Here is an 11,771-nt window from a genome sequence, read left to right as displayed (position 1 = left end):
CTCCCCAACTCCGTTCCCCCACTGCCCAGTTCCTCGGCTCCTAATTGGTTCTGATTTCTCCGCCCGCCAGACGTCTTCGCCACTCAACAGGGGTTTTACAAAGGCTCAAGTACCAGGGGTGAGGACCTAGACGCTGAAATGAACAGGGACCTCATTGGGCACCTGTGCACCTTATTTGCATGGAAGCTCGGGATTGGCTGGCCTCTTGGGTGGCCTGGGAGGTGTTTGCTAGGCGCATGACCATCCACTGCCATGACGGGGCTAGGGTCTGCTTTCCGCCGCTTGGGCGCCTTGTCCGGAGCCGGGGCCTTGGGCTTGGCCTCCTACGGGGCACACGGTCAGGGGGCTGAGGATGGAGCTGGTCTGGTGCAGGGGTGGAGTTTATGGGAAGCGCAGGGGCGAAGCCTTAAACCTTTTAAAGCCCATCAGCCCGGTCCATTTGATTCCCAGCACTGGCCTTGCGTGTTTCCAGCAGTCGGAAACCTCCTGGGGATGCGCTTTCTCTCCAGTGCCCGCCTGGGTCCTTTCGGGAGTTGGGGCGCTAGACTGGTAACCTTTTTCTCTCCTTTCCACAGGCGCCCAGTTTCCGGATGCCTACGGGAAGGAGGTGAAGTAACTGCGCAGGAGTTCCCTCACTTCCGGATCTTGGAGGGCACAAAGTCTGGGGTCCCTAAAGGAATAGGGGAGGGGCAGAGCGCGGGTCTTTGGAGCAGCAAGGGCTGCAATCCTGAGGCGTGGGTGCCTGAGGAAGGGGCAAGCTGACACTTCAGTTGGGGTACAGACTTTTGTCCCACGGGATCCAGGTGCCTGTGTTGCTTAGGAAGTCCCCGTATTTCTCTTTTTCTTACAGCTCTTTGACAAGGCCAACAAACAACACTTCTTTCACAGCCTGGCCCTATTAGGGGTGCCACATTGCAGAAAGCCTGTCTGGGTAATCTCACCCCCCTTGTCTAACCCTCACCAAGCCCCATACGCTCCTTCTCAGTCTGCCCTTCCCTTACTTACTATCTTGTTTTCTTCCTTGTATCTCTTTTAGGCCGGGTTTCTGCTAGCCTCCGGAACCACCTTGTTCTGCACCAGCTTTTACTACCAGGCTCTGACTGGAGACCCCAGCATCCAGACTTTGGCTCCTGTGGGAGGGAGCATTTTACTCTTGGGCTGGCTAGCCTTGGCTCTTTGACTTACTCGTGTTTAATTTCTGGGTACTTTTTTTGAGCGTTGGAGCAGGGAGAGGATTAAAAGAGAAAGACAAATAAAGAACTTTAGAGTGTTTGTTCATCTAACCTCTTGGAAGAGGAAGGGTAGGGATTGTCAGCCTCTAAACTCCCTTCCTTTCCTAGAACTGAATCAGTAAGCTTTGGGTCTGGGGGTTCTGTTCACTTCAAGTTAATTTGTTATGAGGTTCTTAAACTGGTGCGCATCAGAGTCATAAAGAATATTTGTACCCTGGCAAGGTAGCTTATTTGGTTAGAGCATTGTCACAATAGGGCAAGGTTGTAGTTTGATCCTTAGGGCACATGCAAGAGTCAGCCAATGAATTTATAGATGAAGAACAAATCAATGTTTTTCTCTCTCTTCCCTTCTCTCTCTAAAGTCAATAAATAAAAACTTTTTTACAAAAAGAATGCTTCAAATGCCTGGCCAGGTGGTGGTGCAATAGATAGAGGGTTGGCCTGGGATACTGAAGACCCAGGTTCAAAACTCCAAGGTCGCTGGCTTGAGCACAGGCTTACTAGCTTGAATGTGGGGTTGCCGGCTTGAGCATGGGATCATAGACATGACCCCATGGTGTCAGGCTTAAGCCAAAGGTTGCTAGCTTGAAGTCCAAGGCTTGAACAAGGGGTCAGTGGCTGGGCGGGAGCCCCACCCTGATCAAGGCATAAATGAGAAAGCAACCAATGAACAACTAAGGTGCTGCAACAAAGAATCGATGCTTCTCATCTTCCTTCCTGACTGTTCCTGTCTGTCCTCCCTCTCTCTCTTGTTTAAAAATAAAAATAAAGGCCCTGGCCGGTTGGTTCGGCGGTAGAGTGTCGGCCTGGCATGCGGGGGACCCGGGTTCGATTCCCGACCAGGGCACACGGGGGGGGGAGGGGGGAGGCGCCTATCTGCTTCTCTACCCCTCCCCCCCTCCTTCCTCTCTGTCTCTCTCTTCCCCTCCCGCAGCGGGGCTCCATTGGAGCAAGGATGGCCCCGGCGCTGGGGGTGGCTCCTTGGCCTCTGCCCCAGGCGCTGGAGTGGCTCTGGTAGCGGCAGAGCGTGGCCCCTGGTGGGCGTGCCGGGTGGATCCCGGTCGGGCACATGCGGGAGTCTGTCTGGCTGTCTCTCCCCATTTCCAGCTTCAGAAAAATACAAAATAATAATAATAAAAATAAAATAAAAATAAAGAAAGGTTGAAATAATGCAGAGTCTCACTGAAGTCCTCTTTAGGGCCTGGAAATCTGAATTCTAAGAAGCTCATCTTCTGGTTCTGATGCTCACTAGAATTTAAAGATTACTACAGGGGACTGGTGTTCTGTCATGTCATTCCACATATTGAACACTCACTTACTTTGGAAGTCAGGGTCAAGGCCAGGCAGGACAGGAAGAGTGCCATTATAGTAGTCCTCCCTATTTATGGTTTTACTTTTTTTTTTTTTTTTTTTAACAGAGACAGAGTCAGAGAGAGGGATAGATAGGGACAGACAGGAATGCAGAGAGATGAGAAGCATCAATCATTAGTTTTTCCTTGCAACACCTTAGTTGTTCATTAATTGCTCTTTCATATGTGCCTTGACCGTGGGCCTTCAGCAGACCTAGTAACCCCTTGCTCAAGCCAGTGACCTTGGGTCCAAGCTGGTGAGCTTTGCTCAAACCAGGTCAACTCGTACTCAAGCTGGCGACCTCGGGGTCTCGAACCTGGGTCCTCTGCATCCCAGTCCGACGCTCTATCCACTGCGCCACCGCCTGGTCAGGCTGTTTTTACTTTCTATGATTTCACTTTGCACAGTTTTAGTTATCCATAGTCATCTGCAGCCCAGAAATACAAAATAGAAAATTCTAGAAATAAACAATTCATAAGTTTTAGATGGTGTGCTGTTCTTTTTTTTTTTTTTTTGCATTTTTCTGAAGCTGGAAACAGAAAGAGACAGTCAGACAGACTCCCGCATGCACCCGACAGGGATCCAACCGGCACACCTACCATGGGGCGACGCTCTGCCCACCAGGGGGCGATGCTCTGCCCATCCTGGGCGTCGCCATGTTGCGACCAGAGCCACTCTAGCGCCTGAGGCAGAGGCCACAGAGCCATCCCCAGCGCCCGGGCCATCTTTGCTCCAATGGAACCTTGGCTGCGGGAGGGGAAGAGAGAGACAGAGAGGAAGGCGCGGCGGAGGGGTGGAGAGGCAAATGGGCGCTTCTTCTGTGTGCCCTGGCCGGGAATCGAACCTCGGTCCTCCGTGCGCTAGGCCGACGCTCTACCGCTGAGCCAACCGGCCAGGGCCGGTGTGCTGTTCTATGTAGCGTGATGAAATCTCACACCATCCCGCTCTGTCCCACTGTGATGTGCATCAATCTTTCATCCAGAGTTACCAGCCCATTAGTTAGCCATCTCAGTTATCAGACCAATTGTTGTGGTATTGCAGTACTTGGTTAACCTTTATTTTACTTAAGCACAAAAGTAGTGATGCTGGCCATTCACATATGCCAAAGAGAAGTGTAAAGTGCTTTCTTTAAATAAAAAGGTGAAAATTCTCAAAGAAAAAAAATCATGCTGAGGTTGCTAAGATCTACAGTAAGAATGTGGTTTTTTTTGTTTTTTTGTTTTTTTTTGTGTTTTTTTTAGATATTTATTGAGTTTGGAGAGAGAGAGGAAGGTTGGGTGGGGAGGAGAAGCAGGAAGCATCAACTTATAGTTGCTTCTCATATGTGCCTTGACTAGACACATGGGTTTAAACCAGCGACCTAGGCATTCCAGGTCTACACTTTATCCACTGTGCCACCACAAGTCAGGCAAGAATGAACTTCTAATCTATGAAATTGTGAAGGAGAAGGAAATTCATGCTTGTTTTGCTGTCACACTTCAAACTGCAAAAGTTATAGCCTCTGTGCATGATACATGCTTAGGTAAGATGGAAGAGGCATTAAATTTGTGGGTGGAAGACATGAGTTGAAAACAGGTTCTGAGAGATGGCAACCTGTCATGCCAGAAAGCATTGAACCTGTGTGAGGACTTCAGCAAGGGTATGAACTGTATAGGAAAAAACTATATATAGGGTGCAGTACTATCTAGGGTTTCAGGCATACACTGGGAAGTCTTGGAACATACCCCCTTCGATACAGGGGAACTGTATTTACACTATACTTTGGGGTTAGAAAAATGCTTCACAGTGCTTGAGATGATTCCTAGAACTCTTGTGTGAAGGAAACTGAACTAAGAGAGTGGGGAGCGGAGGAGTATGGGACTAAAGGAGTCTTCAGTATGGGCTGCATTTTTGAGAAAAGGAGTAAGAAAAGGTGGCAATGCAGGCTGGAGTAGCACCCACAGCATGCAGAGAGCGGGAAGATGCTGAGAGGGCAGTATTTATTAAACCAGTACTCATCAAGTATTGATCATGTGTCGGACATACAAAGAAATTCAACTGCTAACAAGACAGATGCCATCCTTTCCCTCATGGAGTTTTCCAGTTAGCGCTGGAAATGGACCTTAAACAACTAAACAGCCCTGGCTGGGTAGCTCAGGTTGTTAGAGCATCATCCTGATAAGTCAGGTTTGCAGGTTCAATCCCCAGTCCAGGCACATACAAGAATCAACCAATGAATGTATAAAGGAGTAAAACAACAAATTGATCTCTCTCTTATCCTTTTGAAATAATTTAAACCTACCCTGGCCCTGGCTGGGTGGCTTACTGGATAGAGCGTCACTGAGGCATGCCTAGGTCATGAGTTCAACCTCAGGTCATGGCACATACGAGAAGCAACCAGTGGGCCTGACCTGTGGTGGTCCAGTGGATAGAGCGTTGACTAAGTTCGCTGGCTTGAGCAAGGGGTCACTAGCTCTGCTGTAGCCCCCCTCCCCAGTCAAGACACATATGTGAAAACAATCAGTGAACAACTAAGGTGCTACAACAAAGAATTGAGGCTTCTCATCTCTCCCTGTCTGTCTGTCCCTAACTGTTCCTCTCTGTGACTCTCTTTGTCTCTTGTCAAAAAAAAAAGCAAACCAATAAAGAAAATTCTAAAAAACCAACTAAACACACAAATATGTTATTGTGAGTTGTGCTGTGAACAGGGAGGTCATGCAATAGCGGGGCAGTGCAGGGTGTGCCACTTTAGATGGGAAGGCCCCACAGAGGAAGTCTGTTAGCAGCTGAGGCTAACTGTGTGCAAAGCTAGAAGGAAGTGTATTCTAGACAGAATAGCTGGCCAAAAAGGCCCAAAAGGAGCAGCTCAATCTCTTTGAGGCGGGAGAAAATTGGGTGAGTTGGAAACAGCAAAACCAGTGTGGACAACATGTAAAGAATGTTTAGGAGGTCCTGGATGGCCGGTGTGGGCCTTGCAGGCAGATGCTCAGAATTTCTTGTAGTGCAACAATAAATCATTGAAAGGTTTTTAAAGCGAGAGTGTTAGAATCTGACATATTTAAAAGATCTGGAGAACCAATCAGAGGATGGCAACAGGGAAATCAGTCAGAAGGGCACTGAAGAGGTCCAGGTGTGAGATGGTAATAATGGCTTTGCCTTAGGGTGGGAGAGGCGGTGAAAAGGATCCAAATTAAGAATACTGGGCCGGCCCTGGCCGTTTGGCTCAGCGGTAGAGCGTCCGCCTAGTGTGCGGAGGGGCCTAGTGTGCGGAGAACCCGGGTTCGCTTCCTGGCCAGGGCACACAGGAGAAGCGCCCATTTGCTTCTCCACCCCTCCGCCACACCTTCCTCTCTGTCTCTCTCTTCCCCTCCCGCAGCCAAGGCTCCATTGGAGCAAAGATGGCCCGGGCGCTGGGGATGGCTCTGTGGCCTCTGCCTCAGGCGCTAGAGTGGCTCTGGTCGCAACATGGCGACGCCCAGGATGGGCAGAGCATCGCCCCCTGGTGGGCAGAGCGTCGCCCCATGGTGGGCAGAGCGTCGCCCCCATGGTGGGCGTGCCGGGTGGATCCCGGTCGGGCGCATGCGGGAGTCTGTCTGACTGTCTCTCCCTGTTTCCAGCTTCAGGAAAAAAATAAAATAAATTAAAAAAAAAAAAAAGAATACTGGGCCCTGGCCGGTTGGCTCAGTGGTAGAGCGTGGGCCTGGCGTGCAGGAGTCCTAGGTTCGATTCCCGGCCAGGGCACACAGGAGAGGTGCCCATCTGCTTCTCCACCCCTCCCCCTCTCCTTCCTCTCTGCCTCTCTCTTCCCCTCCCGCAGCCAAGGCTCCATTGGAGCAAAGATGGCCCGGGCGCTGAGGATGGCTCTGTGGCCTCTGCCTCAGGCGCTAGAATGGCTCTGGTTGCAACAGAGCAACGCCCCAGATGGGCAGAGCATCGTCCCCTGGTGGGCATGCCGGTGGATCCCCATCAGGCGCATGTGGGAGTCTGTCTGACTGCCTCCTCGTTTCCAACTTCAGAAAAATACAAAAAAAAAAAGAATACTGTATATTTTTGCCCTGGTCGGATGGCATGATTGGTTAGAGCATCTTCCTGAAGCTCAGAGATTGCTGGTTCGATCCCTGGTGCGGGCACATTCAGGAATAAAGCAATGTTCCCGTCTCCCTCTCTCTTTCTCCCTTCTCTCTCTATAAAATCAATATAAAAAAAAGAATATAATATTTTTGGCCCTGGCCAGTTGGCTCAGTAGAGTATCAGCCTGGCATGTGGATGTCCCAGGTTTGATTCCCAGTCAGGGCACACAGGAGAGGTGCCCATCTGCTTCTCCACTCCTCCCCCTCTCGCTTTTCACTCTCTCACTTTCTCCTCCCCTCCTGCATCCATGGCTCGATTAGAGCAAGTTGGCCCCAGGTGCTGAGGATGGCTCCATGGCCTCCACCTCAGGCACTAAAAAATGACTGGTTGCAATAGAGCAAGGGCCTCAGATGGGCCGGGCATCGCCTCCTGCTGGGCTTGCTGGGTGGATCCCAATAAGGGAGCATGCAGGAGTCTGTCTCTGCCTCCCCTCCTCTCACTAAAATTATATATATATATATATATATATATATATATATATATATATGCATTACACACCTGATTGGATGGATGGAAGTGCTGTTACTCAGATAAGAAAAACTGAAGGAGGGGCAGATTAGGAGGAGGAAAATCAGAAAGTCAGTTTGAGACATGTTGCTTCCAAAATGACCAGAAGACATCCAACTGGAGGCACCAAGCAGGTAAATGGGGAGTGCAGGGAGGTGTCTGAACTCAGGAAATAGGTCCACACTCAAGTTTACTCTGCAACCCACTCTGGTGAGTCTTCCATCCCATTTCTTCCCTATAAATGCCCTTGGAAGGATCCCATGTCTCACTATGACCTCCTGGTTGCCGAATCTAATGGGTGATTTTCAATCTCATTTTCCTCAGCCTCTGCCACATTTGACACAGTTGGCCACACTACTCTTGAAACATATCATGTTGCCTCTGACACCACTCTTCTGATTGTCCCTATCTTTTTTTTTTTTTTTTTTTTTTTGTATTTTTCCGAAGCTGGAAACAAGGAGGCAGTCAGACAGACTTCTGCATGCGCCCGACCGGGATCCACCCAGCATGCCCACCAGGGGGCGATGCTCTGCCCATCTTGGGGCATCGCTCTGCCGCAATCAGAGCCATTCTAGCGCCTGAGGCAGAGGCCACAGAGCCATCCTCAGCACCTGGGCCAATTTTGCTCCAGTGGAGCCTTGGCTGCAGGTGGGGAAGAGAGAGAAAGAGAGGACGGAGAGGGGGAGGGGTGGAGAAGCAGATGGGTGCTTCTCCTGTGTGCCCTGGCCGGAATCGAACCTGGGACTCCTGCACGCCAGGCCGACGCTCTACCTCTGAGCCAACTGGCCAGGGCTGATTTTCCCTATCTTAGTGGCTACTTTTACAGCTTCCCCTAAGCAGTTTAAATCAATAGTTTCCAAATTTTAATGAAAAAAAAATCAGAACTCCTGTGTATACATATTTTGCTTTCATTAAGTTTCTACCTTTGTGTATGTTTTATGAAATGTGTATCTGTACTTAGGAGGTGCATACTTAATTTTTCTGAAGGTGTGCATTCAAAAGAGTACAGACCATCTTCTCTAACTGAGGATTTTGTTTTTAAGGAAGTTTCTAAACATTTTTATTTATTTTTATTTATTTATTTATTTTCTACAGAGACAGAGAGAGAGAGGAATAGACAGGGAGAGACAGACAGGAACGAAAAGAGATGAGAAGCATCAATCATTAGTTTTTCGTTGTGACACCTTAGTTGTTCATTGATTGGTCTCTCATATGTGCCTCGACCACGGGCCTTTAGCAGACCGAGCAACCCCTTGCTGGAGCCAGTGACCTTGGGTTCAAGCTGATGGGCATTTTCTCAAACCAGATGAGCCTGCGCTCAAACTGGCGACCTCGGGGTCTCAAACCCGGGTCCTCTGTATCCCAATCCGATGCTCCATCCACTGCGCCACCGCCTGGTCAGGCTCTGAGGATTTTTTTTTTTTTTTTTTTTTTGTATTTTTCTGAAGCTGGAAACGGGGAGAGACAGTCAAACAGACTCCCGCATGCGCCCGACCGGGATCCACCCGGCACGCCCACCAGGGGCAAAGCTCTGCCCACCAGGGGGCGATGCTCTGCCCCTCCTGGGTGTCGCTATGTTGCGACCAGAGCCACTCTAGCGCCTGAGGCAGAGGCCACAGAGCCATCCCCAGCGCCCGGGCCATCTTTGCTCCAATGGAGCCTTGGCTGCGGGAGGGGAAGAGAGAGACAGAGAGGAAGGAGAGGAGTAGGGGTGGAGAAGCAAATGGGCGCTTCTCCTGTGTGCCCTGGCCGGGAATCGAACCCGGGACTTCTGCACACCAGGCCGACGCTCTACCACTGAGCCAACCGGCCAGGGCCTCTAACTGAGGATTTTTAAGTGATCTCATACAGCCCCACATGTTTAATTAGAAACTGCAGACTTTTAAGTCCAGAATTTCCATCTCCCACCCTAGTTCCTACTGAGCTCCAGACTCCCATAGCAGCTGCAGTGAGTGTAGCAGTGTTTAATGGAGACTTGAAGGAGCTAGGCCAGGGGTCCCCAAACTTTTTACACAGGGGGGCAGTTCACTGTCCCTCTGACCGTTGGAGGGTTAGACTATAAAAAAAACTATGAACAAATCCCTATGCACACTGCACTTATCTTATTTTAAAGTAAAAAAACAAAATGGGAACAAATACAATATTTAAAATAAAGAACAAGCCTGACTAGGCGGTGGCACAGTGGATAGAGCATCGGACTGGGATACAGAGGACCCAGGTTCGAGACCCCGAGGTCACCAGCTTGAGCGCGGGCTCATCTGGTTTGAGCAAAGCTCACCAGCCTGGACCCAAGGTCGCTGGCTGGAGCAAGGGGTTACTCAGTCTGCTGAAGGCCTGTGGTCAAGGCACATATGAGAAAGCAATCAATGAACAACTAAGGTGTCACAACAAAAAACTGATGATTGATGCTTCTCATCTCTCTCTGTTCCTGTCTGTCTGTCTGTCTGTCCCTATCTATCCCTCTCTCTGTCTCTGTAAAAAAAAAAAAAAAAAAAGATGTATAAAATAAAGAACAAGTAAATTTAAATCGACAAACTGACCAGTATTTCAATGGGAACTATGGGCCTGCTTTTGGCTAATGAGATAGATGGTCAATGTGCTCCTCTCACTGACCACCAACGAAAGAGGTCCCCCTTCCGGAAGTGCGGCGGGGGCTGGATAAATGGCCTCAGGGGGCCACATGCGGCCCAAGGGCCATAGTTTGGGGACCCCCTGAGCTAGGCGATGAGAAGAGAGGGGTATGTGTTCCAGACCCGGGCAGGAGCATTCAAGGCAGCCCTGAAGCAAGAGAGAGGCCAGCATTTGAGACCTAGAAGAATTCCTGGTGACTGGCTTGAAAATCATGAGAGGGTTAGGCATGAAAGATGCGAACAGCAGAAGCCAAATGCTGGAGAGACTGCTGAGAGCTCAGGCTGTTTTCTGGGGATAATGAGGAGCCACTGAAGCATTTATATCCAGGGAGGAGTCATGGTTTTTTTGTTTGTTTTTTTTAAAGCATTTAATTATTATTATTATTTTTTTGTATTTTTCTGAAGTTGGAAACAGGGAGGCAGGCAGTCAGACAGACTCCCGCATGCGCCCAACCGGGATCCACCCGGCATGTCCACCAGGGGGCGATGCTCTGCCCATTTGGGGCATTGCTCTTTTGTGATCAGAGCCATTCTAGCACCTGAGGCAGAGGCCATGGAGCCATCCTCAGCGCCCGGGCCAACTTTGCTCCAATGGAGCCTCTGCTGCAGGGGAAGAGAGAGAGAGGAAGGAGAGGGGGAGGGGTGGAGAAGCAAATGGGTGCTTCTCCTGTGTACCCTGGCCAGGAATCGAACCCAGGACTCCTGCACACCAGGCTGATGCTCTACCACTGAGCCAACCAGCCAGAGCCTTTTTAAATTTTTTTAAACAGGTTTTTTTTATTTATTCATTTTAGAGGAGAGAGAGAGAAAGAAAGAAGGGGGGAGGAGCAGGAAGCTTCAACTCCCATATGTGCCTTGACCGGGCAAGCCCAGGGTTTTGAACCGGCAACCTCAGCATTCCAGGTCGACACTTTATCCACTGCGCCACCACAGGTCAGACTCAGGAGTCATGGTTTGAAGTGTGTTAGAGGGTCACAATATTTCTTCATTTGAAGATGTGTAGAAACAAGGCCCCAGAGGGGACCTCTGGAGTGGCCCAGAATGCCAGTGACAGAGCCAGGACAAGATTGTCAGACTCCTACCCCCAAGTTAGTGCTCTTGATGCATTTCCCTCCTTCATCTTGGGCAATGTCTGCGATGTAGGGAACCTCCAGGTGGAAGAGGCCTTGGCTTCTGGAATGGCCACTCTGTGTAATGCAATCCCTGATACCTTAGCTTTGGTCTTGCCAGTGGGTTGGGCTCTTGGGGAACCAATATAAATAAGGCCTGCTTGATAATTTGTCCCTATTATTATTATACATTGTGTCAAGTCTTCTCAATAGTCCTGCAAGTTAGTGGAAAATGAAGCTAAGACAGGTACAGTAACTTGTTCTGTATCATACAGCTAGGACCCGGGTAAGCTGGGATTCGAACTCTTCTGTCCAATTCCCAGAGCTAAGTTCTTTCCTTCATGAACTACCAAGAAACTCAGATTTCAACAGGGAAGACAGACCCTTTAAAAGATAATTTGAGCCTGACCAGGCGGTTGCACAGTCCATAGAACGTTGGACTGGGATGCAGAAGACCGAGGTTCGAGACCCCAAAGTTGCCAGCTTGAGTGCGGGCTCATGGGGTTTGAGCAAAAGCTCACCAGTTTAAACCCAAGATCGCTGGTTTGAGCAAGGGGTTACTCGGTCTGCTGAAGGCCCACAGTCAAAGCACATATGAGAAAGCAATTAATGAACAACTAAGGTGTCTCAACGAAAAACTGATGATTGATGCTTCTCATCTCTCTCCGTTCCTTTCTGTCTATCCTCTCGCTGACTCTCTATCTCTGTCTCTGTAAAAAAAAAAAAAAAAAGATACAATGTACAATGTGTTCAGCCTTACAAGTAGAAACTGAGATAGGCTTGTTTTGCTTTTGAGGATTGGTAAGACTTCTATTCCCCTGTTGGATTTTCAG

The 11,771-nt window shown here is 49.4% G+C and overlaps 1 protein-coding gene across 1 annotated transcript; it reads left to right on the top strand.

Annotated features, from left to right (window-relative positions):
• Window positions 1–187: 187 nt before the first annotated feature.
• TMEM256 (transmembrane protein 256) lies at window positions 188–1,625 on the top strand. Its single transcript, XM_066264127.1, has 4 exons — window positions 188–337; window positions 576–607; window positions 851–931; window positions 1,037–1,625. Exons 1-4 carry the CDS (start codon window positions 253–255, stop codon window positions 1,178–1,180), a joined length of 342 nt encoding a protein of 113 aa, XP_066120224.1. The 5' UTR covers window positions 188–252; the 3' UTR covers window positions 1,181–1,625.
• Window positions 1,626–11,771: the final 10,146 nt, after the last annotated feature.

The sequence above is a fragment of the Saccopteryx bilineata genome, chromosome 2 (assembly GCF_036850765.1).
Source record: "Saccopteryx bilineata isolate mSacBil1 chromosome 2, mSacBil1_pri_phased_curated, whole genome shotgun sequence".
NCBI classification, from domain to species: Eukaryota; Metazoa; Chordata; class Mammalia; order Chiroptera; family Emballonuridae; genus Saccopteryx; species Saccopteryx bilineata.
This window is presented reverse-complemented; position numbering and strand designations above follow the sequence as displayed.

Coding starts and splice junctions, on each gene's coding strand:
- TMEM256 (XM_066264127.1), top strand. CDS start 253: ATGACGGGGCTAGGGTCTGCTTTCCGCCGCTTGGGCGCCTTGTCCGGA. Junction 608..850: donor CGGATGCCTACGGGAAGGAG/GTGAAGTAACTG, acceptor TTTTTCTTACAG/CTCTTTGACAAGGCCAACAA. Junction 932..1,036: donor ATTGCAGAAAGCCTGTCTGG/GTAATCTCACCC, acceptor TATCTCTTTTAG/GCCGGGTTTCTGCTAGCCTC.